The following is a 27,004-nucleotide window of genomic DNA, read 5'->3' as shown; positions in this document are numbered from 1 at the left end:
CTTAGACCTGTAAACTGGTCAATGATTTTCTTGGCTCTTATAACCAGAAGCAACTCTTGGGTTGCAAACTCTTCCTGACAGAAAAGGCAGAACTGTTGAATAGCCAGAATGGATTGGAAATTCACCCAGCTAAAGAAGCCTTTCATTCCAATGTTTTCAGCTTGTGCCGGGGTCCCCATCCCTGGAGGGAGTTAAGAGCTGTGTGGATGTGGCACTTGGGGACATTGGGCAGTGGTGGCCCTGGCAGGGATGGACTCCATAACCTTGGAGGTTATTCCAGTTTAAACAATTCTGGGATTTTCTAAGATTAAAATCTTTCCACTCCAGCTCATCATCTAGCCCATGACAGTGACAGAATATTTGAGAAAACCCCAAAATTCCTTTGGTGGTTCAAAGCTGAAGTGAAATCAGGGATAACTCAGTGGAACAGAAAGAACCCAGGGCACACATTAGGAGCTATCATCCCACCATGGAATTTTGTGAGATTATTTTTGTAACTCAGTGTCCTAGTTACTGTTGAGAAGAGGAGGAAACTTCCAGTTTAGACAGAATTGGCAGGTGACCTCTATAATTAGTCCTTTATCTTTCCCATGTCTCCTAAATGACACGAGGCAAACTCCACACCTGAATTTTGCTTGGCAGGGTGCAGAGTTAATTCTGCACTATTAGCTAGGAAATGGAGAGTTGGTGGTGTCCTTGTAGGTGCAGAGGTGATCTCTTACTCAGTACAACTCCAAATAAATTCTCCATCTTTGACCTAAGATTAAAAAAAACCCACAAACAAACCCATCAGCCAGGGGTGTAGTGTCACTGTTCCTGCCCATGCCCACCAACTGCTTGTTCCCTGTAGAGTTCTGTGCTTCTGTGTCTAACAACAAAATAAACGTAATTTGGGATGAGCAAACCTCTGTAAATCCTTGTAATCCAAGGATAAACCACTTGTGAAACTCACAGATTAATTTAGCAGAGTTTTGGAGAAAATGAGCTGCTCCAAGTGTCAGATTTTAGCACTGATAAGTCACTCAAGTCCTGTATTTTTCTTCCATTGTTTTGTTGCATAAATACTGACTGAAACTACCTAATACAGAAAGTATCTGCTGTCAGAGGATAGAAAAATATTTCAGAGGGTGTGGGAACATGTTTTGCTTAGAGACAGTTTGGATCACAGAAGATACAACTTGATGTTTTTAAGAGAAAATTAATTAAAGGCAGGCAGGTGATGGAGACAAAATTAGTCCAGGGTCACACCCTGGGTTCTCTCCAAGGTGTGCCTTGGGAGTCAGGGCATAAAAATAAGACCATTAATCCTCTTGTAGAATATCTGGCTGTTTAACAAGGAGCCATAGTTTAAACTGCAATTCCTCAAGCCCTTTAAAAACCAGCCCTTGCAACAAAAAAGCAGCTCCTGGTTTCCTGCACACACTTGTTGTGGTCTTAGCCCCGGGAAGGGGCAGACCTTCAAGCCAGCATAAATAATGGAGAGGCTGGGGAGGAGCTGAATTCAGAAAGGAGTTTAGGGCTGATGTTTTTGGCTTCTTGGCTGGGCTGGTTTTAACCCAAATCAGTTCCCCAATCAATTAAATGTGCAGCTGCAGGAACATTTGTGCAGGGCAGGGCAGCATCTCTGGCTTATGCTGGCTTAAAGCGTTTGTGGAAGTGCAGCAGGAGTGTAACTGAAGAGCTGCTATAGTCTAACATTGCCAATAATCCACAAATGCCATTCCACAACACAGGAATAGTTAAAGCATATAAATGGCCTGGCCATGTGCTTGCCAGTGGGGCCTGACAAAGGAGAGCTTGGAAATGGCTGTAACAGCTTGAAAAATATCTGAGTTTGGAGGTAACTGCTTGTTCCGAGGGCAAGGACAAAACTCTGCTTCCCAGAGTGCATCACAGGGTGCTGGAAGAGAAATGTGCTCTGCAGAAGGCACAGAGCAGCTCCTGGGAGGCAGCTGGGACCCACCTGGGCCACTGTCCCCACCCCCCTCAGCCCAGCCTGTGCTGCCATCACAGGATCCTCTCACAGCCCGACTCTGCCACTTGCCTTCTCTTCATCAGCCACTTGGAAACCTTTCTGCTTAAAATTCCCAGTAATGACCCAAAAGCAGCAGAGAATCCAGCTGAGGGAACAGCAGAAGCACCAGGAGAATCCATCTGGAAATGACACTCCCATTTTTCCATTACTACTTTATTATGGTATCGACACAAGCCACGGACACTGATTGCTGGTTTTGTGTCATTTCACAAAAAGTTGGACTGGACATGTGCAGATCCATGTTTGTTGTCTTAACCTGGCCTCAGTATATCCTACATTTTCTATTCCATCTGAACACTATCTTCATTTCTATATTGACATAGAAATCCTACCATAAGTATTATTTTCCAAATATTTGAAGCTATTTGTCATGGAAAATAATGCAATTACATTCCAGTTAAATTAAAAAAAAAAAAAAGCTTCCGCAGAAAAGCACATCTTTAACTGGTACAAATATCAAGTAGAATTTAACTAAACCAATAACAGAGAAGAAAAATCACCTGTTAACATATGACAGACATATGTTACCTATTGTGCTCATCTCACTGAGTTTTTCTCAGGTAATAGCTTTTACAGATAACAGCATGCTGAGATTTTAAAATAATAGTTTTTTTAAAAAGGTAATTTCAATATTAACATTTGGCAATAATTCTTCAATGCAGACAGGATTCTTCCAGATAATGCCAGGTAATATGGATGGAACATGCAGCCACATCTCAGTCCTCCCCTCCAGCAGCACAAAACACATGGCTCAGGGAATTGCCTCATATTTTAGTGATAATAAAACTTGGAAACCAATCTAGATTGGGATTATTAGCTGTAAGAGGTCATTAAAATAGAAATATTAACCAAAAAGGAAAAACCTGCCTGTTTCCTTCTACTTGTCTTATCCTGAGAACTCCCATGGCAGCGTCCATTAAACCTGGCAGGGGATCTGGTCCCAGCTTTCCCAAATCTGAAAACTCAGCAGGACCCGAGCAGTCTAACTTGGTCCATCCTTAACAACAACAACAACAACAAGTCAAACTACGTAGTATCATGCCCAATTCCAGAAGAAAACCTGATCTTTCAACCCAAACTGCAGCCAACAACTGTTCCAGAGGAATAAGCCTTCAAACCCATGGGAATGTCTCTCCTGGGAGCTGTTTAAGCTTCCTTAATGCTCTTAATCCACCTTGATATTGAGCTGCCAGACACTGTGGCACCCACCTTCCCACTTCCAAATAGCTGCTCAAGTGCTGGAGCATTTCTTTCCCCTCAGTGGAGATCCTGACAGTTCTTGGACATGAATTAACCAAGTTTTCCCCCACTGTGTTCGTGGCCTTCCACCTCACTGGAAGTGAAAACCTCTGGTGAACTTGGAGAAAAAACAAACCATATTTTAGGGCAAGTTAAAAACTCCAGGATCCATGTGTGTGTCCTTCAGCTTCCCTAACTCTCCACATGAAACAAAAATACTTTTCCCCTTGCAGTTTCATGAAAGTTAATTAGTTGATATTACTAAAACTGGGTGCATGCACTATGTATCACTACAAAATTAGAAGTACATTTTCGTTGCCTAAAGAATTTCAAGGCAAAAAAAAGAGCCTTTATATCAGAAAGGTTGATGCTGTGCACAAAATTTTCTAAGTAAATGGAAAAAAATGGCTGAATTTTGTTCATTTAAAAGAGCCTGAACTCAAAAAACTTCTCACTCTAGGGGGTAAACAGAATTTTGCCATCTCATATATTAGCATTATCTGTTCAATGTCTGAATTGGAATTATTACAAAATTATTTGCAGATGAATTAACTCCAAAACTATCCAGCAGTAGAAGCTAGAGGAGGATTTAGCTCCCCAGTGGCCTGAACAATGGGTAAGAGCACCAGACTGGGATGTTCTGCTGGTTGCAGAAGAAAGATTCTGGGTTTGAATTTACAGGATTTCAAATCCCTGGAATGGCTCAGCCCATCCATCTTGTCAGAGCACAGACACCAGAGAGAAATGTTCCAGCTGGATTGTGCTCATGAAAAAAGAAGTGGGCAGCTATTAGGGGTTCCCTGAGAGACTTCCAAGCTGAGAAACTTGTCCTCCTTAAAATGTGAAATAGGTCAAATTTGGGAATCTTCCACACTTTTTCCTATGAAACCTGTAACGTGCCAGATTTTCAGGAATTACAGCACTTGGGGAGAAGAATTATTTCTGTCACAGTGAACAGGAACAAAGGGGTGCCTGAGCTGCTGTTGGCAGGATTGTTTTAATGCTACTTAAATTCTGAGCAGAAATTATGAAATCCCTAAATCAGGGATTATGGGCTGCAACCAAAACACATTGGCTTAAAGCAATTCACAGCCATTGTCCCAGAGTCACACCTGGGACTTCATCAGGATTCCTGCTCCATTCCCACAGAACTCCTCTAACAAAGGGTTCAGATAACAGCAGCAACAGCAGCAGCTGCATTTCTCTTAAGGAAATGGGCCTCCAGTCATAGTTCAATCATTGTCCTTTGCAGAAAGGCTTTATGAGCCTAAACCTGCTGCCTCTGGAAGCAGGATAACTGCTTGGGCCATGGCATGTGTTTGTAAGGGTTAATTCTGCACTCCCCAGTTATCAGCATTAAAAACTGTAACAGTATTAGCAGCCTGTCCATTACCATGGATCTTCACCTTCCTTTTGTAAAATTCCAAATGGCAAATTGCCAACTGCAACACCCGTGGATGATTTGATAAACACTCGACTCTCTCTTCCCATCCCTTTTTCAAGCCAATTAGTCACATTCTGAAGCCTCGACTTCTTAGTTTTTAGCAAAACCAATAACCAATATTCGAGTCCCATCTGAACCTTCCAAAATTCCACTTCCCATTACCATTCTATATCAACACTGCTGGAAAATTTATTATTTTCTGTTGAAGCAAAAACTGGCATTCATTTGTCTTCCCCAGCGCTCATCATCTCTGTGACATCGATCTGAACCAAAAACTATTTCCAGGAATGTTCTCCTCGCTGAGGTTTTGAATTACCAAAGTATCAGTCAGCCCTCCTGATCCCACCCCCCAGAAAGCTTCTAGGATATCTTGAATGACACCATAAGTAATTACAGCTATTCATGTATTTGTATTCCAAAACAAGCAGAAGTCATATTGACACAATAATTCTGAAGAGCACACAATTGAATACTCTGAAGATCTGACAACCTCTCCACACTTGGCCACTTCACACTCCTACTTCTTATGACTATTTAATTACAAATTGTTGGCCTAAAATATTTAAATCTTTATCTACAAATATATGTATCAAGCCTTTCAAAGGCAGTGCAAAAGATCTTTAAAATCTGCTATCACTGTCAGGACGCTGTAGCAAAAAACAACAAACACTTGTCACATATTTTAAGAATCTTTCAAAAATAACGTTGAAAACATGACAATGTTGCAGAACTTTTGCATTCTGTGATGAACACAGAGTCAGTTTATAACTGAATATATAAATTATGGTGTATTCTGAGAAGGGAGATCTCTACACAGACCCTGAGAACCTCCTTTTCATAGCACAGACTGGGATTTTAGGAATTCAGCTTGGACTCCTCATGGCACTCATAAAAAAGGATTCTACAGTACAAATGAGGACTAGAGAAAAATATCCCGAAAATGCAATTTTGCTGTGAAATATGGATGAAATCATAGCTGATAAATGCCACAGTGATAAAACCCCGTGACACAACGAAGTGCCCCTAAGAGACAAGGGAGTGTCTGAAAGCAACCAGAAGCTCCAGTGGGATGATCTCTTCTGACAAGACTCTGGAAATCCTAGAAAGAAACATCCCTACCTCCTCCAGGAAAATAGGTTAGGTGGTTTGGAATCCCTGTTCTAAGGAAGCAAAAGTCTGGCTAACAATGTCAAAAAGATAAAAATAATCCCTGTTTTAAATGTAGTTTTTGTGAAAACAATTTAATGAAGTTTGTATCAAGTTAATTTCTGTAATATTTTGTATCTTTCTTTTTAAAGCTGAGGCAGGGAAAAAATCCCTGTTGGTGTGGGGTCTACAGGCTCCAGGTGTTTAATTGAAAAGGGGATAAGTTACACACACAAACTCACTACAAAAACAGCTTTACAGAACATGATCCAGGCCAAATCCTGTCACTGCTCATATGAATGAAATGATCCCACTTTAGCCCTACACCAAAGTAGGGCTGTGATTTCAGCCTGTATTTGAATTTGTGGATACTCAGCTGGATTCCACCAGTGCATCTAAAATCTGTAAGTTTGATTTAAAACATTAAAGGAGAACATTTTGATGGTCAACTATATTGCCCCAACCCAAAAGCATTGCAGAGGCAAGCTTTGGATTTCATTTCAGTTCAGCAGCAGCATTTAAAAGGTTGATTAATTCCACATTCTCTCATGTTTTCAAGTTGTGCTACTCATATAACTGTAAAGTATCTCAATAGTTTTGGAACAGAGTAAAAAGTGCAAAATAATGAATAATTTGTAGGAATTTTATTATCTGTTCACAGCAAAAGAAGTGAAAATTTGTATTAAAACTCTTTTGGAATATGATGAGTTTCACATAAGTCATACATATAGAAATAAAAATACTTTGGGGCAGTTATTTACCTTTTCTAAAATAAAATAGTTTAGGCTGTCATCCAGCACGGTTTCCTAAAGGAAAGTGAAGCTGGCTGGTAAAGAGGGCAACCCTGGGAAGAGATTAATTTCTTACCATTTTGGTCCTTTTAATTTTTTTGTTTGGTTATATAAGGACAGTGCCTGAATGGGGTCTTCTCTTCCTCCAGAGTTTCAAAGGGGGAATGACTTAGACCACAAGGAAAGATGAAAGAGATAATGACAAGGATTCTCTCTGTTGGTGTCACTCCTGATGTTATAAACCCCATGGTTCCCATTTTGCATTCAGAAAAGCTTCTCTAGGTGTTGTGAATGAGTTCTGCACAAAAACTCCTTTCCTACCACGTTGGGTTTTGTGTTGATTCACTGCTAAGAGTGGGAATAGCAAAGGCACAGCTGAAATCCTCAATTCCTAGCAGTGCTCCAGAGAGAAAAATGAGCCATTGCTGGGTTTTAACTCTCCTCATTATTCCCTAGAAGGAAAAGTTATATTTGTGCTGCCTCTAGGCTAAGTCCCATCCCACATGAACAAAAGACTGAAGCTAAGATCACATCCATTTCATCTCCTCCTGCTCTCCACAGATGCTTAAGTCCCTGACACTGTGTCTTCAGTGCTCATATGTCACAGTAAATGATTCATTAAAAATGCAGAGACAGATTGATCTTGGAAGAGGGAAAAAAAAAGATCTGGAGTTTAAGGCGAAAGGAAAATAGAAATGAGGAGCCAAAAGGTGAAAAAGGGAAACACCCCCAAAATTCACATGAGAAAGACATTTAAAAATAAAGAGGAGACAGCAACTGTGCTGACATTTAATGTGTCTGCTTGGGATAAAACTCATCCTTTTACTAGCAATAAAACAACAGCCTAGCCCAAAGCCCTTGGAGCATTTTGCATCAAGTACCTCATAAAAATGGTTGGCAATTTCTCCTAAGGTCTGTACAATATCTACACCAAACTTTTTTTTTTTTTTTTTAGGGTAATTAAATGGGAGCAAATCCCCAGTGCAGGTAGGGAGAGGTCTCTGATCCCAGCCACCAACACTCAGCCTCATTCCCAGCCCCCTGACCATGCTCAAAAGTGGCAAGGAAAAGGCAGGAATGAGCTCCCCTTGTGATTCCTGTGGTGCTGATAACCAGGTGATTGACAAGAGCACCCCCACAGAATGACTGTGTTTGTAACATTTCCTGGATGGCCAGAAGGATTTGCTCTGCCAGAGGAATCCTGCAAGCAAAAAGCAACCCCTGCCTAAGGATAATGAGCTCCTTGAGTAAGAGACACCTCCTTGCAGTGACATCCGTGCAAATTCTCTTATATAGGTGACACATTTCTTCTATTTTTATCAAAAACAACTTGTAAAATAGAAATATGGACCATAATTTACATTCTTTCAGCAAAAAAAAAACCCCTCTGACAACTAAGCTGAATCCTTGCAATGGGAAGTACATATATAAATATATATTCACACACACACCAGCAATATTTTTAGCTATGATTTCCTACTCATGTGGCAACATGACCAGTGTTCTGAAGAAGCTGAGCCAAGTGAAAACACAACCTGCAGAACAGGTCACGTTTAAATATTCTGCTATTGAAGAATATTAAAAACTACAGATTAAGTAGGAGTGTTGTAACACTTAACATTAATTAAGGCTTGTAAATCATTCTGAAATACTTGGATAAAAGATGGCATAAAAGGTGTTGCCACATGTCTTGATGCTTCTAGATGTGCACAAGCCCTGACATCTTATTTTGTGTTTGGGATGTTTCAAATCATAAAAAAAAATTATGGTCACTGGAAGAATTTAATGTTGGGAAGTGTTGGGACACGACAGAGAAACACCAAGGTTGTCTGATTAAGAACTCAAGCAGACACCTCAATGTAAAAAAACTGAAATAGATCTATTTCTTGGATCCTGGTGGATCACTAGATCTGTGAGTTAGAGCTTGGTAATGTTGTTAAGCCTTGACTTGGCTTTATATTCATATAGGTGAAATACAGATCATTTTCCTTCCAGTCTAGTACCACCAACTATTCATATCCCAAAAAAACTCTCCTAGTTCATGCCACCAAACAGTTTGAAAAGGAATCTGGAAGCACTTAATGCCTATCTGGGCTTGGTGAACAGCATAACCAGTTCTCTGAGAACTTGGCACTTGTTGCCTGTGCAACTACAGGTCTTTAGAGAATACAGAAATTAAAGGCAAGCACTAAGGCTCCTGTGCTTTCCCACATGGATCTCCAGATCTAAGAGCCACGTCTTCCTTTTTATCCAGAGACAAGAGATGTATTTTATGGCATCCTTTTAAAAAAAAAGAAAAGGTGCAAGGAGTGACACCAAACTCATGAAGGAGCGGAGCTAATTAATTACCTGGACAGGACACGCTGGGGAGGTGCAGGCAGCTGTTAATGGCACATCTCACCTGGAGCTGAGGCCACAAACACACTGCAGGTGCCTCCCAGCACGTCGGGGGAGCCCACCAGAAACACAGAGAGAACAGCAGGGAGTCACAGGGCAACTGGAACGGATTCCAACTTAAAAGAGGGCAGGTTTCAATTAGATGGGATACTGGGAAGGGATTGTTTCCTGGGAGGGTGGGGAGGCCCCAGCACAGGGTGCCCAGAGAAGCTGGGGCTGTCCATGGATCCCTGGAAGTGTCCAAGGCCAGGCTGGACAGGGCTTGGAGCAGCCTGGGATGGTGGAAGGTGTCCCTGCTCATGACAGAGTGTTGGAAATCAATGACTTTTAAAGGTCCTTTTCAACCCAAACCCTTCTGTGACTCTGATTCTACGCTGAAGCAGCAGTGATGCTCCTGAGCAACGTGCCCACAGCAGAGACCCCCACAGCCATAGCTCTCACCCGGACTACCCGAAGGACTTTTGCAGGGACGTTTCCAGGCTGGGCTGGGGATGAGGCGGAAGACCAGGCCAACACTTGACCCCAGAGGCAGCGCCCCCAGCCTCACACCGTCGTGTACACGTTACACCATTGTGACCCCTCCCAACCAGGTCCCACCGCGTGGCTGCCGGCAGCGTTTTGCCTCCATCACCCGAGCCTGGGAGCACAGCACAGCCCCCCAACACCTCGAAGGAGCATCGCGAAGGTGAATTACCGACACCGTTGGGGTCGGGGCGGAGCGGGGCGAGGGCGCCTGAGGGGCCGCGCCCTGAGGGGCGGGAAGGGCGGGCAGGAGCGCGCCCGTGAGGCGGCGCGCGCGGGCCGCGAGGGGCGGGGCCAGCGTAGGGGAGCGCGCTCCGCCCCGCCGCCGATAGGAGGGGCGAGAGGAGGTAGGCGGGGCTAAGAGGCAGAATTCGCCTTGTGATTGGGTAATGTGGCTGTCAATCCAGGGCGGCCGCCGCGGCCGTGGGGAAGGAGGGGGAGGCGGAGAGGAAACAAAAACAATCGCCCGGGCGCCGCCATCTTGGGCCGGTTCTCCACACGCCACACGGGTGAATGGGTAGATATGAGATTACCACGGGGGAGCAGCGGCAGCAGGGCACCGAGGGCTGTTCCGCGCTGCCAGCGACACTCGGCGGGCTCTAGGCACGGCCGCCGCCGCCCGGAGAGAATCCCCCGGCTCGGCCTTTTCGCCTCGCCAGCCCCTAAGCTGCACTGCTGGAGGGACAAAGTTGGGCTGAGCCGCGCTGCCTCCGCCGCCCGGGAGACCGGAGAGTTGAGCCGGGGTCAGAGTTAGGGGAGAGGGTGACGAGGGGATCGCTCCCCGCTCCGCCGTGTGGGAGGCGCGGGGAGAAGGCTCTGCCTCCCCGCCCCTGCCGTCTCCTGCTGCTCGCTCCTAGGAGGAAAAGAAAAAAGAGGAAAAAAAAAAAAAAAGAAGGCAAGAACTGGATTGAGCTCGGAGGGGTGGATTTTGTGGAGTCTCCGTGTGAGCAGCGGCGGGGCGGCGAGGAGGAGATGTGTCCGTGAGGAGGGAGAGGAGCGTGGATTCATCCAGGACCCGTGAGGAGCCAGAGGAGCCTGGATCCATCCAGCCCCAGCCCGCCGTGAGGCGCAGCCGCCTCCCTTCCAAAGAAGCCCAGTTCTCCTGGAAGCACGGCACTCGGCAAGGATTTGCCACAAAGAATATACCACCCTCCTCCCCAGCGCCTGGATACTGCATTTTATTTTTTAATTTTTTTTTTTTTTTTTTTGGTACCCCCTTCCCAGCCACTCTTGTGTGTTTAAATACCAAATATAGCCTCTCGCGGGGGGAGGGGATGGAAATCTCCTAGAAGAATTGGAAATCTTGCTGGGATTCGGGAGTGCTGGTGCTAGAGAAGGGCGGCGGAGACGGAGGGATGCACTGCTCTCTCTGCCTGGCCAAGGACTAGAGATTTGCCTCTTCTCGGGGAGCCCGAAGGTTTGTTTGTTCCAGGACTGCTGTTTCCCCCCTTTCCCTCTCCTGGGCTACGCTAAATCCCTCAGCATTTATTAAAGAAAACCCACGTGTAGCTGGTGGCTGGTTTTTAAGGTAGTTTTTCATCGACAAACTGACAAAAAAACTTCCTCCCTTCGCCCCGAGGTTTGGAACTGGAATGGAGCTGCTTTTCTCCCAAACACTACACGGGGTGTGAAGGGGGAGGCAGGACGAAAACATCGCCTTGGACTGATCCCGATCCGACCCCCCGGCACTCGCACCCACGAGGGATGATCCTTCACGGCGCCTGATGTGGAAAACACTTGGAGACTCAGAGACTTCGTCGTGCTCAGCAGCTTAATCGTTGACTTATTTTGTTTTATTTTTTTTTTTTTAAGTGGATTCGTAGCATTACTTTTATGAATTGAATTTTGCCACCGTTTGTACAGAAGCCAAATGACACGTGTGTTTTGAAACACGGTTCCAAATATATTTATCCCTCCCTCAACCCGGATTCTCTCTAGAAAGAGCCGCGGGGAGGTCGTCAGTGTCTAAACAAACCTGATTTTTAGTGTTTTATGAACACTACCTGCTGCAGAAATGTTGCTATAAATTGCTTTATAACGGTTCAGCAAGAAGGGAGATTTTTCCAGCTTGCAGGACCCAGAAAACTGGATACTTAAAGTCACTTAAATGTTTTAACAGCATTGGAAAATGGGAGCTGCTACTAAGTTGGCGTTCGCTGTTTTTCTTATCTCTTGTTCATCAGGTAAGTGAATGTTCCTGGATTTGTCACTTTAAACTGAGGGCTTTGGGGTCAGCACTTGGGAACTTGGGCTGGCTCTGTATGAATGGGAAGAATTTTTTTTTTTTTTCAGGTGGCAAATGTTTGTGGATGGCAGCGACTGTAAAGGCAGAAGCTGCTTTCGTGTTTATTCTTAAAAAAAAAAAAATATATATATATATAACGTGAGCACTTGAAAAGCTCCCAGCGCTTGGATTTCAGATCAATTGTGTGGAATAAATGTGGAGACATAACCACCTAGTGTCACATAAGTAACCTGGCAGCGCAGCTATCGGTGTTGGATGCTGGTTTTAAATAAGAATTACCCAGCTGAAATGCTCTTTCCTCCAGTCTGATCTCTCTCACGCCGGACTGTTCACTGGTGAATAGCGACCTTGGTTAATGCTTCATTAATTTGGAATAGGTGCTGCTCAGAAGGGCTGAGCTCGTCCTTTGGTGATAGCGAGGGGTGTGTTCGTGTAGAGATGTACCAACAGAATTGGGGTGAAAAGCCAGGCTTTCCGCTTCTAAAGAATCATTTGTAACCCTTTGTATTTTGCTATTCGTTATGTCGCTGCCTTTTAGCGCAGAAAAAAAAAATCTACTGATTTTCTCTTTAAAACAGCAGAGCTCTGAGTCCTGGAAGCGAGCGGGGTGTGAGGGCTTCCCCACGCTTCTCCAGGAGGAAAATTGTTATGGCAGCAACCAGTGGTTGGGCAACTGTTGGTCCATTTGTGCTTGGAGCTCCATCAGTCTCACAAAAAACCCTCTTACGAGCTGTGCGAGGATCTCATGCGAGTTTACAAGCCAGCCTGGCGCTCCGTGCCCACATTTGGAGCGTGTGTTTAGTGCTCTGTGAGGTTTTTAGCATCCTTGCAGGGTGTGCAAAGCTACACTTGTTTATCAGGCTAAAAGCTCCCAGACAAGTGCTCAGCCTGCCCGTGTGACCGGGAGAAGGGAGTAATGAGATCCCTGTAAGGATGCCTTTTACATTTCTAGCGTTAGGAGCTGGAGGATTTTGCTGAAGAGGCCGTTTTGCTGTGGTTAGTAAATGGATAAGTCTCGTCTTGTGTCTGTAGTGCTATCGATCCGCGCTGTGTGCGCTAAATGTGCTGTGAAATGGCGAGCGCTGCCAGGAGAAACCCAAAAACCCTGCCTGTGCTAACCAGGGAAACGGCTCCGCGGGTTAAGGACAGCCAGAAGGTTGTTGGGCTTGTTTAATTTTTATTCTTCTCTTGAAATCAAACATGATTTCTGACAGCTTTTGCCTTGCAGTAAAGACGTGTGTGTCGTTTTCTCCTAATGCCTGATTTTTCAGCTCAGCAGCGTTCTCTCAATTCAGCAATATGTTTTGTAGGGAAACTTTTTCCCCCCTCTCTCTAACAGTTTCTCAAAGACTTGCTGCCATCTGCTCTCCGTGGCTGTCTCTCTTCCACGTCCACCCTTAAGATCCTTTTGCCTAGAGCACAGAATAGTGGTTTTTGTTGACATTACCTATCAGACTTAATAAAAAAGAACAGCTAAGCAATAAAGAACGTCTTTTCTTTAACGTTTCTCGCTCGGGTTGTCCTTGGTAAGGTGAAAAGAATGTTCCTCTTGCCTGTGAAGAATTAATCTTGGCTAAATGAGCAGGAAACTGCCTGCAATCCGGGCTGCTTCTCATGTTAATGACATTGTTTTGGTGGTTATTCCAGTATTACACATTAAGTGTTCCGGTACTTAACAATTATTATACTATTTTCTACTCACACCAGGACTGTAGACACTCTACAATTTTAGGCAAGTCTAAAAATAAATAAATTCAACAGTAAAGTGTTGGGTTTATGATCAGAACTGCAAGATTATGTAAGATTTTAAGCTTGAAGTGCAGGCGTTTTTCTGAGTAGTGTTTCTTAACTGACTTATTTCAGTTTAAAACCCTACCTGATGGATTGGTTCTAACATCATCATCGCCAGATTTTTTTTTTTTTCCCAGTCTTTAGCGTGGAAATCAGTTTGCCCAGGTCCTATATTTCAGAATATTGGCAATGGTTGAGAAAATCCTGGAGTTCAGGTGTGGAGGTGCCTCTCTCTAGTGTGCAGCTCCAGCTCCTCTCAGGCTCTTTCAGCGATTGGGGGTTTGGTTTGCTGTATTTGTTCATTTATTTTTAAATACAGCTATTTTCTGCAGATGTTTACGTGGCCAATTAATACCGGGGTTCTTTTAATAGGTGAAAATGTTGTGGTTTTTTTCTGCGTGGTGGGTGTGGAAGTGCTATTTAGGTTCAAAGCGATTTATTTTATTATCTGTAAACTGCACTATGAAATCCTGTAAATGTACTACAAATGGACAGGAATTTCCAGTGAGTTTAATCATCTTTGTTAAGAGAGTGAAAATATTTCCCTGTTCTGACTAAGATATTTGAGAAAGAGCATCTGTGTTGTTATTAGGCTTTAAAATATTTGTAGATGCCTGGATAAAAGTGGGTGTAGGTTTGCACCCATCTGTAGGAACTCCAGAGGCTGAGATGAATTAACATTAACTAAACAAGAAAGCAGAGTGCCGGGGTCAAGGTTCTCCATGTGCCCTCTAATACACTTAGATAAACCTGTGGGCATGTTTGATTTCAGAAGGAGCAGAAGATCCTGAAGTAATAATAAAATACTTGAGAACAAGCTTCCTGTGCCTCTGCTGTACGTGAGGCAAGATTGGAGGGGAGCTTCACAGGAAAACTTGTGACTGAAGCAGCTTGTTCATCAAAGAAGGCTCTCTGCAGATATTATCTGGGTGCTCCCCTCCCCAGGGAAGTGTGGTTGTGTTCTGGTGGTTTTGTGATTGCTGAGCTACACTTCAGAGCATTTCAGGAACAGAGAATGGGCACTTTCATAATTTTCTGAGATTTTTGAAACATACACCCCGTGCAGCTGAAAGTGTGGGAGATGCTGAAGGAGTGGATTTTCCTCACCCATAATCTTAGTTTAAAATCTCATTGTTCCTTTTGTTACTCATAAACTCCTCATTTCCCAACCCATCATCTCTTCTGAGGTACCTGCCCTGCCTTTGGTACCTGGGTGGTCCCAAATCAAAGTAGCTCTGCAGTGTCCTACAGGGAGCAAGACCTGGATTTTTTAGAACAAGCTAAACATCACCTAACCAAAAGGAACCACATCAGGAAGGTGTTGGTCCTCTCTATTTCTCCTAATGCCAGATCATTCCCAAGCCACTCAGAAGGTCTTGTGTAATTTAGCTGAAGGTACTGGCGTGTCAAAGACACCTTTGTAGTTAAAGTAGTGTTTTCACTGCATAGAGGATGTTTTATTCTGTGATTTTTGATTTATCATTCTCCTGGGTCACAGCGATTATTATTGGAGAAACTATTTTTTAAATTGTATCTTCCCCCCCCCCCCATAAAAAAAAATCTATTCAGAACTGTAAAACCTGCTTTCCATGGTATGACTTTACAAGCTGGATGGTTGGGTGTTCTGAAGGAATTGAGGGGGAACATGAGACTTTTTTCTTTGATTTTACTTGTGGAATGTCTCTTTTTTTACTGTCCTTTCATTATTAACTTGGTAACTCTTGAATGTCCTGCCCCAGGTTTGGGAATGTTTGTGAAATTGTTTCTGCTGGTGTGTTCCCTGTGAGCTGTCCATGATTGTTGTTGGACTCTAATCACATTATTCACTTTATTGTGGGGTAATAAACCACTTCAGAATTAGTGCTGCTTTTAAAGTAAAGATTCCTTTATTTTATCAGAGTGTACAGGTTCTTTATTAAATGTATTACCACTGGGCACTCCTAATGTTGCTGTTAAGAGCAGGACTTGTTTCATTGAATAAACCTATTTAATACTGTTTTCAAGCATAGACTGAGTTATGGAGAGCTTGATGTTATAAATGACTACAGCTCAAAAATCTGTTAACTATTTCGAAGTAATCTGTTAATACTTAACAGTTATAAACCCCAAATCTTCTGGGCTCTGAAAAGAGCTGTAATTGTGCAAATGCAACATCAGAACATGTGAGCATCGTCCTGGTGGAACTCTGCTTTCCAAACATTTCCGGAGAGATGCTGCTGTCATGAGTTTATTTGCATCTCTACCCTTCACACACAAGGCTTTGGAGAAGAAAAGGCTTCAGTAACTTTGTCTGCATGTGCTGGGTGTAAGTTGAGGGGCAGGTGTTCTGTGTGAGGGAAAAGCTCTTTTCTGCAAGAAGAGAATCACTGTTTGCAGGAATAATAGTTTTCAGCTGGGTTTCGTTGAGACTATTTATATGTTGTTTTTTTTTTATTTTTCTTGTTCCCACCTTTCTGGAATTTGAGGGTAGAATCCCTTAGGTGATGAGTTTGGCTGATTAGCAAATGAGCCAAATACTCTTTTTTTTCTTCCCTGTTTAACCATAGACATTAATTTTTGTCAAATCATTAGTTCTAGGGAAGGGGAAAAATAACATCACCTCCAATGTTTTTCATTCCTATTCATTCCACCTTTTCTTCCAATCTTCTCCACTTGTAGTTTTTCCAGGCTGTAAAAAGGGAGAGGTTGACAAGGAATCTGATTGTGGAAGAGGTTTCTTGGTGTAGGAAAGATGCATTTCCACCACTTAATTAACTAAAAGCAGCTTAATGCAAATGCTTGCTTGAGCTGGTTGGTAGCATCCATGAGCTGTTAGCTCTCTGATGTTCCTGAAAATGAAAACTCCCTAAAAAGATCAAGAAAATTACGGATTTTACAGCCAAGTTCTTGTGTGATGAAATCTTAATGTGTTTTTGTTGCCTTGGTGCTTAAAATTCAGCACATCTTATTTCCTGTTATTTCCATATGGAATTGAAGTGATATTGGATGCCAGTGACTTCATGTGGCATCTCTTGTCTTCTTCTCTCTCTGCACTGTCTGTGTGGTGGTGGAGGGGTTTTTTCTTAGAAACAGTTTGTGACTACAGTGCCAAACAGCAGAACATATTTAGGTTTAATCCCACAGAAAATGAATATTTACTGCCATGTTGTTTATGTTGCATATCTCTGTGGCCAGGAATCCCAAATGTAGATTAGATACATCAAATCCTTCAGTTGTTGGTGCAAAGAGAGCAGGGAAGGGTTTTTCCATTGCATAGTTATCAGCATGGTTCACAGTAATTTAATTCTTGATGAGCAAAGTCAACATTTATGGTTTTCTTCAAAATTTCCTAGTTAAAGCTGTAACTGGAAACAAGAAAAACAGACAATTCACATACTAACTGGAGCCATCAATCTTCGGTTATGTGGTTAGATGTATTAGAAAAACTTGGGAGGGAGGGAAGCTTTTGTGGGAGCACTGCTTGTTCCTGCAGCCAGGAGCAGCTGGAGGCAGCGCTGGTGGGGTTGGGTGGGATCAGCTCAGACTGGGAGGTGTGAGGTCCTGCTGGTGACAGCACCTCAGCACAGCTGGGTGCAGCAAACTGGGCTCTGTCTGCAGGAGTTGAGTGCAAGAACGTGCCTCTCTTGCCCAGCTCCTGTTCCCCAGCTCTCCCAGATGGATTAATCCCGTTTGCAGGCACACAGTCAAAGGAGGATGAGCAGGATGGAGCCTTCACCTCTGTGCTGGTGGGGCTTTTTGTGAGGTTCTCCTCATGAACTGTGCTGGGATTCCTTCATGGAGCAGCTTCATTAGGGACAGAGTGAGCACGGGACACGCTGGTGTTGTGTTGGTGCCAGCAAAGGTCTGAGCAGTGGCTGTGTCACCCCAAATCCTGGGGACTTCACAGCGAGGCCCTGCAGCAACAGCGGCGCTTGTGGGAGTGCCACCTCTTGTGTTCTGTTGGGTTTGGAAGGGAAATTAAGTGTTTCCAAATTCTAAAAACACCTTGTGAAAGGCATGGTCATTTTGTGTTCTGCTGGTGTTTCTGGTTGAAGTGGTGCAGGATAATCTGTTTCACTCAGGATGCAGCATTGTAATTAATTTCGGTGTTGTTCCTGAGTTACCACGGTGGCTGGGAACTGTCAAACTGCGCTGCCTGGCCTTGCTGGGATATTGGGGACTGTTAGTTGGCAAGAGGGCTACAAGTTCTTCACTTAATTTAAATGGCTACATATCACCTTTGGAGATTCCTGACTTTGTTAAAGCATAACTTCCTTTTTTAAAGGATTTCTATGGATCTGTAATTAGGTGGTAATTCAATACAAAATGCTGAAATGACAATGTAATTAAAAGCAAACCCCTATGTACTCTTAACTGTGATGGGCATGTAAGAAATGCCAAGATGCATTTCTCTGCTTTTATAACTCTTTAATTACATGAGGGAAACATTGTCTGTAGTTAGTGAATAGATAATGAAGATGAATGCTATATTTGCCAAAAAGAGTATTTCTCAAATTCTTTTGCTTTCTGAACTTTGAGATATTGATCTGCCTCATTAAGACTAAGAATTAAGATTGTATTTTGCATTTACAGCAAAATTGTGTATTGTAATTACAATACAATTTAGGCATTGCTGGCTGATCTGGTTTTGGTTTTTGCCTAAATGAGGCTGTTGTCACACTTGGGAAGATTTCCACTTTCTCTAATGATGGTAGCAAATGAGTTAAGTTTTGCTGGTTTAATTCTGAACATTGGCACTGTTAAAGCTGATACCTGAAAAGTTACTGAAGATATTTAATCTGAAGGTTCTGTTACAAAGTATCTGTATAATTATTTTGAAAATGCTAAGAATCTGTATGGCTCAGAATTGTGTTACTTTTTAAATAGCTTTAACTCTTCATGTGTCTTTTATCCCTAAATGGAATACAATGGGATAAGAAAACAAATTGATTTTTCTAACAAATTGCAGAGGTTCTTGTGGCAGGTTGACTTATAAAGTTGGATGCTACATCTGTCCTTTTTAGAAATGCAGGAGGGAGACAGTGCTCATAATCATTTAGGATATGATTTGTGTATTTTCTGAAAGATACCAAACTTTGTATGAGGGCAAAACATCAGCTTTCATTTTGTTTCTGCTTGTTTGATTGGGGATTTTCTTGTTTGTTTGTTTTCTCTGGAAAAAAATGGAAACGGGTAAGGCAACTCGGTGATTGTTGTTTAATTTTTTTTGTATGACTGGCTGTAGATGTGAAGAATGTTTTAGACAAATCCGTGGCTGGTCTCTTTTGCCTGTTTCTGGAATTCCCAGTGAAATGAGGCTGCGGGGGGAGCACAAGCCCTGCCCAGCTCCCAGTGCAGCCCTGATAGTGTTGTAGCTGGTGCCAAGTGGTGTCTAATGAGATGACACAAAGCACGGTCTGAGGGCAGTGCCAGGAGGCAGCACAGGCAGGGCTGAACCAGAATTCCTGCAGCTTCAGCACTTCAGAGTTCCCTCATCTCCTGCCTGAGAGCGTGGAGTGTGTGCCATTAGTGTGCTGTGAAAACATTGGCATCATTTACTGCCTCCCAGCTCAGCCCTGGGTTCAACTGGGAGCTGTCCCACTTAGAGAACAGCCAAGCCACAGCACCAGCCCCTGCTCTGGGACAAGGCAGCATTCCATGAGCCCTGGGCAGGGAGCTGTGCCCAGGCTGCAGGGGCTGCATGGGCTCACTGGGATGAGTGGTCTGAGAGGAGGCAACGGTCCTTGGGCCAGCTGGGAATCTGAAATGTAGATGGATACATTTATTTTCTTCAATTATTTATTCAATTTTTTTCTTCAAGTTACCTATTTCATGTTTAAAGGGGTTGCTGTTTGAGATGAGCATTGGCCCTTCGGATGCAGGCCCCGTGCAGTTGGTTTCTGTAATCTGCTGCCTGCCTGGTTTTAATGTCACTTCTTAAATGTCACTTCATCCTAATGGCTCTGAGTAGAAATGGTCATTTCCTCTTTGAAATTACTTTTCAGTGTGGTGCCCACCGAACCTCCAGGTTGTTTTCAGCAGAGCTGGCTCCCATCCTGGCAGTCCCCACTAGTACTGGTGCTGTGTCCCAGGGCTCAGGACACCACCCTGGTCCTGGTGCAATTCCATGAAATTCCCGTGTGCCCACCCCTGGAGCCTGCCAGGAGTGCCATCCCTGTCCCTGGCACTGTCTGCACACCCCCTGAGCTGTTCCCCCACCTCCAGAAAGGTCTGAACCAGGGTGGGTCCAGGGAAGCCCTTGAGGAACCCCGTGGTGCTCCTCATCCTCTTCCAGACTGTTCTCCACAGGAGCAGCTCTGTCCCGTCCCAGGCTGGCTCTATCTGCAGATCTCTGCTTGCTCACAGAGCTGATTTAGCTGGGTTTCAGCAGCTTCCTGCCTTTTGGTGCCTTACCAAGTAGAGATTTAGAGGTGGCTTTTATTTGTAACTGAAGCCTGGCCTTATTTTTTCAGGTTGAGAGCTCTTATCTCACCTAGATAACACTAATCTCCATTCCTTAAATGCTGCCTAGAGATTGGAGTGGTCTCCATTCTTTTAGCTGGATTTTGATTTCTTGGATTTCAATATCAGCACATAAATGGAAGTTTGATCTGTTTTTGAAAGCTATTTTTAAATATGACCAATCATTTTATCAAGCCTTCTAGCATGAGAAATTGTTTCCTTCTAGGAATTTCCACATAAACAGGGAAGTGGTTTAATTTTGTTGTTGAGTTACAGTGTTGAGTGTACAAGACAAAATTAAACTTTGCAGTAACTGTTAATTTTAGAAATTTTTGCTGGTGTTTGTCAGTAGAGGGTACAGATAGTTCTCTGTAGCTCACAGCAATTACACGATGGAAGAGTTTTCTTTAAATATTTCCATGTTTCAGGGTTGAAAAACATTTAGGCTGTGAAAGTTGCAAAATGGCACACAATTGTTTGAATTACTGTACTTTTTATAAAGAATTAGGTTATTTATTTGTCATCATTTGTTTATAAAGCTGCTTTAAAAGTAGCAGAGAAAACACCACTGCTTAATTATGTTCATTTTAACTCTCTGATCTTAATTTTTGGGAAGGGTCTGTTTTGCAAGTTGTCCCTGGGGATAGTTGAAATTTATTAAATTTAACACAAAGCCCATCAAAAAGAAAAACTGTAACAGCTTGGTTACATTTTATTTAACTTCACCTTGTGTCAGTGGGACAGACCCCAGCACATGAAGGCTCGTTTGACCTTGCCCATTTGGGGTGATAGAGATCAGCAGTGAGCTCTTGATGAGTTTTTATGTGCTGTGCTTGTACTAAAACCCAGCTGTGAAACCCTGATGAATTTGTGAGAAGGTGATTTCAAACCACAAGATGTTTTTGCTTCCATTCCTGCCCCAAACTCAGCATTTAGCACTTCTCTGGGAAAGCACCCATGATAACAGAGCTTTCAGGTGAAAGTTTTCTGTTCATGTTCAGCTGAAAAATTCTGACTCATATCCTCTTGGGTCAGAGGCTTCCAGGAAAGCCACGAGAGCACAGATCCCACTTTCCATTCCAGTAGAAATGGAGTGGATCCCTCCTGAAAAATCCTCGTGCTCCAGAGTGCAGCTGGACTTTTTCAGTGGCTTAAAAGTATTCAGATGGATAACAAATCAAGCAAAATTAATTTTCTAGAATCCTGTTTGCAAAACTATTGCTCTGAAATTTAACAATCCTAGAAGTTTTTCTCTCCATGTCACAAATACTTTGGTGTTGGAAGCTCTTTCATTCAAATTGAAAATGGGAGAAAGGAGGTGAAGGATGAGCTCCCATTTCTCTCATGTGCAAGAGTAAAAAATGTGTTGGAATTTGGTTTTGATGAATTTAAGGTATTTACATGCTGACACTGTGTTCTGGAGGAGCTTCTGTTGCCCATCTGAGCTCTTCTCCCCATTGTCTTCCTTCTTTCTGAACCAGAGGTTCAGTAATGCAAAAATTTTAGAAGCAAGCCCACAATATCCACAATTTTTAGTTGTTCCTTCAGCAGTTCAGCCAGCTTGAAAAACCTCTTAATCACCTTCTACTTGTCCAAAAAGGTTGTTTTAGTTGTAGGGTATTTAACAAAAACTGCTGGGAGAACAGTGAGAGGAGAGTTCCTCTTCTTTGTATCTGATTCCTCCCCCACATCCCCATTTTGTGCTGCAGTCGCTCCTCACTCCGGCTCAGCCCTCGTGGCTGCTGGGTTTGGGCTGGGCTGATCAATCTGCCACAGCAGCAGAAATTACTGGAAAAACAGCACAGAGCTTTCTGCACTCAGGATCTCTTGGATTAAGGGGTTTTTTTGACTCAGAGATGGGGTAACTGAGAGGTGTTTTAAAAACTTACTGCATTTTCTGCCTCATGAGAAGGGTGAGACAATACAGATGTTAGAATTCACGCCATCACAATCAGAATCCAAATATTTCCTAATTAATTATAAGTGCTTCTTGGCCTATCAGCTTTTGCCACACCATGCTGTAAATGCCTTAAACCCAATCATCTAAAATTACCCCTCATGGCTCCTACTACAGTGCATCTTTCTTAATTCTATTCCTCCAAAGTATCCAGTCTTTTTACAAAACCATCCTTTAAAACTTGTTTCTAGTTCCATTTCTCTCTCAACAATGTCTATCCCATTCCATGACATTTCTAAGTCACCATTTCTTATCTCAAAGTTTACATACAGATACACACTATGTGAGCCTCCTGTCAAGCTTTAAGAATTTTCTATAAATCCATTTCCCACAAGAATCAAAGGCAAGAGCTGGGTGAAAGATGATGGAGCAAGGAGAGGCATGGATGGAATAAGGGCTGCTAGGGAGGCTGCCTGCATTGTCCTAGGAAGGGAATTGTCAAGGGAAAGCACCTCAGTGTTGGTGAATGGAGCTGTTTTGTGGGTGAGAAAGGGAAAATGGCACAATTCAGTATCATTTTTAATAACCTCCATCTTCAGAAAGAAATTGCTTCTCTTTTTCAGCATTTTTCTGAGTATTGCAGTGCAGGCCTGTTCTCACAGGTTTTTTTCCCTGTTCCCTTGCCTTTTAAATATCTCCATATCACATTTTTCTCCTGGGGCTCTAGACTCAAGGTTTCCAGGCAGAACAGCAGAGGGGCCTGGCGCAGGCTCCCAGAGAAGCTGTGGCTGCCTCTGGATCCCTGGAAGTGTCCAAGGCCAGGCTAGAGCACCCTTGGGATAGTGGAAGGTGTTCCCTGCCCATGGCAGGGGCATGGAATGAGATGAGTTTTAAAGTCCTTTCCAACTCAAACAGTTCTGTGATTCTGTCATTCCAAGGAATAGGTGATAAAATTCACTCCTGTCTTGCAGGTTCTCTGGTAACAATGAGGTGGGAACTAAATAAGATTCAGACTGACACAATCACAGAATGGCTGATAGAGTGATCAGTAAAATCCAGTTACATCCCAGGTTTAAGAAAACTGTTTGGAAAGACTATACTGTTTGCAATATAATCTTAGCAGTATCTAATTTATGTTACTTGGATTTTGGCTGCAGATGTCCTCAGAATTTTATTCTGAGCAGGTGGGCATAGAACTTTGTGCTAAAAGCAGATCCAAGAAGAGAACAGACAGCACTAACAGGTCTGGAATGCTGAGGGGAGAATATAGGGGATGTCCTTTAAATGTAGAACCCTAACTGATAATGCCGGAATGTACTGAATCAAAACACTTAACACAGCATCAGGAATCCCATTTACAAACAGGGGCTGATCTGGTCAATTTTGGATATCAGCTGAACAGCCATGAGACCTGAGAGGTCTCAATCCCAGGAGCATCTTCCGGTTGCCAGGGAAGTGTGTAAGAACCAGGGCACCTGTCAGGAGCTTGTCAGTCATGAATTGACAAAAACCATAAAGCAGGAATATCTTCCAGTCAGCAGGACACACTTCTGGAGAGAAATGCTCTGGATGAGCTTGGGTGCTGAGAGTTCAGCTGTGAGCCAAGTCCTTGGGACAGCACCTGAACTCATCCCCCTTGTTACACTGCAGGGTGAAGTCAGCCTCAGGCTGTTGTTGGGCTTTCTGCAGACATCCTGTTACTGTTAATCTTCCCTGAAATTCTACATGAGGACACCTTCTGTGCTGAGATCCAAGCATGGCACTGAAGTGGAGATAAATTGGTCTCTAGTAGCTGTGGTTTGAAATGCTGCATAGAGTGTGACTGGAAGTCAAATCAGTTAAAGAACACAGGGGAATCTTACCTGAGGTATTATCCCAACCATGGTCTCTCCCAGCTCAGCCTCCCTTGTAGGGAAGAGAGAAGCCGGTGTTCCGTGGCCCAGGCTGCTATTTCCATCATCCTCTTCCTTTTTCACTTAACTGTGATATTCAAGTTGCTTTGTACTTAAAGCAGAATTTTTAAACCCTTCTTTGAGGTGGTGGATTCTGTGGAGGTGCAGTGCCACCACTGGGGAGCAGAGGCCTAAATGTACATTGGTTTCTTTTGTGCCCACCTTCCCTCATTCTTGGCATCCATATCCTGGGAGTATAATGTTAAAGCTTTTCTGTGGAATTTCTCTTTTGCTGGAGAGCACGTATGTGGATTTCTTAAAAAAGTTATTGGTGACCGAAGCAGAGAGTGTCAATCCTGGGAAGGGGTTGTATAGACAAGTAATGTAATAGTTGGCTCTCACAATTAAGAGATAGCTATTATATAGCTGTGTAGTAATGCTATTATAATATGTCATTCCACAGTCCTCTTTCCCTTCCCCTGCAATAGCCTTAGTAGCCAAGACATTTAGAGGAGGCTGGCTTGGTACTAGGAAGCACAACAGAACAACACCTGGCCTCCACTCAAGGTGTCAAAAGTAATCTCCACCAATGGATGGCAGAGAAAGAGTTGACTGACAAAACTTTCAGAGGGGCTAAGGGTATAAAAGGCAGAGCATCCATTTTGTAGATGGGCCATGTGGCTGGTAGTCACAGGGACTCCCAATGCTGTAATTTTTCTTTATTTAGTCCTTTGTTGTAGTTTTTTTAAAGTTTAATAAAATTAAACTTTAACAGTTTAGCTAAAACTGTTAAAATTAAACTTAAAACTTTACAGTCATTTCTCACAGGGTGGCTGGATGGAGGGAGGCATTGAGTCCAGAAATGTGATGGCTGTGGGCAGAGTTGGTGTGTGTGCTCTGTGTTCCCTTCTGAGGTGCCCAGAGCAGCTGCACACTCTGTGGTCAGGAGTGCTGGATTCCTGCTTGGACTGTACAGGGAAGTGGGATACCAGAGTTCAGGGCATTACCAACCTTGGTATCTCTGCATAAATAACGCTGTGCTTAAATAAACATCCGAAGAGGAGAAGCTGGGGCAGCTGCAATGTGACATCCCCCTGAGCTGTGGGACACACTGCTGACTGGATCCAGGGTGGAGGGAGGTGGCAGGCTCTGCCTCAGCTGGGTTTTCAAGGAAGGGAGCTCAGGAAAGTCTGGCATGCTTGGTGTGGGCTCCATAACACCAGCCTTGTTCCTGATAGGACAGAATAAACCACTCCTGAGGGTGCTACACCGAAAGTTGAGTCATTGTTGCCGTTTGGCCAGTGATTTATTAAATATCTGTTCCTGTGTTGGCTGTCTGGAGGTAATCATTGTCCTGGGGGAAAAAACCCAAACAACAAAACCAGCCAACCGAACAACAAAAAAATCCAAATGAAAAACCAGACAATTTTTCTTCTCCTTAGCAAAGGGAAATTCTCCTTATTGATCTTCCTGATAGATCTGTTTGTGTTCATGTTCAAACACTCATCGACTACCACAGGATAAACACCTGGAGCAGGCAAGACATGAGAATCCTCCCATAAATTTTTTTGTTGCGTTTACGAAGCTTTGGTGTTCTTCTGGCCTGCCAGGAGGATTTATTGCTGAGTGAATTCCTCAGCTGTGACAAGAGGAACACCTGTTTCTGTGTGAGCTCAAGCACTTCTCCATCAAACACAACATCTGGCAGTAGAGGCCCTTAAACTTGTGTTTATGACTACTCTGGGTAAGAGACTCCAAATGCAACTTGGGAATTTCTCTGGAGAAAGTCAGCAATCCCCATGACACCGATGCTTCCTATCTTAAGGAAAATAAAGCTGTAAAAATATATCATTATTCTGTCCCTTAATGCCTGGAAAGTTTTCATTTTGCTACTAATGAAAATGCGTTCTTTTGGATGTAGATATTTATTTATCCCCAATAGCTAAGAATAAAGGTTCCATATGAGCACATATATAACTTAACTAAATATAAACAACTTGAAATCTGAGTTATTTTCTGTTATAAAAATTCCCAGCATCAAACTTGAAGGATTTCCTTTTAAGCATCATTCTGGTTTAAATCATGTTGGGAATTGGAAGTGAATAATCCAGATGCTGCTAAATACCTGTAATTTCTCCATCCCAATCCATGCCAACGTCCTACCTTTGTGTGATAACCATGGAAATGCATGTCAGGATGCTTTGGGGGCTGAGTACTTTGCTAACTTGTCTTTTCTTCCTGCTCAGCCTGCTGACCAGCTGCTTCACATCAAATCCACCCAAATGATTGATGAAGGTACTTTAAACAGAAAAAGTACATCTACTAATGATGGGTAATTAAACTGTAGAACTCAGTGTTTCAGAACATGTGGAAATAAAAAATGATCTCACAGATGGACAAATTCAGGGAGGAATAGTTTGTTCAGAGGTGATTAAACTTGGGTCTGGATGGAATTTCCAGATCAAATAATTGCTGAACGCTGCTGCCAAAAGCCTTTAGTTCACCCTACAGTTCATATTGTCTGAGGCTTTTCAAAAGGAGAATCCAGATTAAAATTAGGCCAACCTTTTGTTTGTGCTTTACCACTCTTTGTGTGTTTGGACACATTTGTTTCCTCATCTCTTCTGAGCAGTTGTAGCCTCAGAGTTTGTGCTGAGGAACTTTCCAGAGCCAGCACTGAAGCAGTGTCCCTTGCCCTGAAGATTCCCTGCTCCCTGTCACTGGATTTCTCTGGAAGGGAGTGGTCCTTCCCCTCCCTAGGCTGGTCCTTCCCCTCCCTAGGCCGGTTTTCCTCGGGCTGGACCTGGTGTGGCAGGAGGGAGGGGGTGGATCAGCCTGGTGAGCCCGTGCAAAGTTCACTCAGCTCGGTCCCCGTCTGTTTTTGTGGAGTTCAGTCCTCACTGTGCTCGTGGTTCCCTGCAGCTTCCCTTGGCATTGTCCTGGGGAGGATCCTGCAGGGCATGCAGGGGTGAGCAGTGCAGTCTGTCCCTGGGAGTTTGTGTGATCCCTGCCAGGCTGGGCTCATGGCTGCATTTTCTTCACACTCAGCCAGCCCCAAACGCCCCTGTCAGCAGATTCAGCGCTGCTGGCTCCTCTGGGTGACTTTAGGCCCAGTGAGACATTGCAGTGATATGGGCTAATCCAAGCTGAGTGTCCTGGGCTCT

At 43.5% G+C, this 27,004-nt stretch overlaps 1 protein-coding gene across 1 annotated transcript in view; it reads left to right on the top strand.

The window, feature by feature from the left end:
• The first annotated feature begins 10,004 nt into the window (after nucleotides 1-10,004).
• ACVR2A (activin A receptor type 2A) overlaps nucleotides 10,005-27,004 on the top strand; it is a 52,502-nt gene continuing 35,502 nt past the window's right edge. Inside the window, exon 1 of the mRNA XM_059852510.1 lies at nucleotides 10,005-11,757. Coding sequence (XP_059708493.1) covers nucleotides 11,703-11,757 — 55 coding nt within the window. The 5' untranslated portion in view covers nucleotides 10,005-11,702. The remainder of the gene's footprint in view (nucleotides 11,758-27,004) is intronic.

This window comes from Haemorhous mexicanus, chromosome 8 (genome assembly GCF_027477595.1).
Source record: "Haemorhous mexicanus isolate bHaeMex1 chromosome 8, bHaeMex1.pri, whole genome shotgun sequence".
Classification (NCBI taxonomy): domain Eukaryota; kingdom Metazoa; phylum Chordata; class Aves; order Passeriformes; family Fringillidae; genus Haemorhous; species Haemorhous mexicanus.
This window is presented reverse-complemented; position numbering and strand designations above follow the sequence as displayed.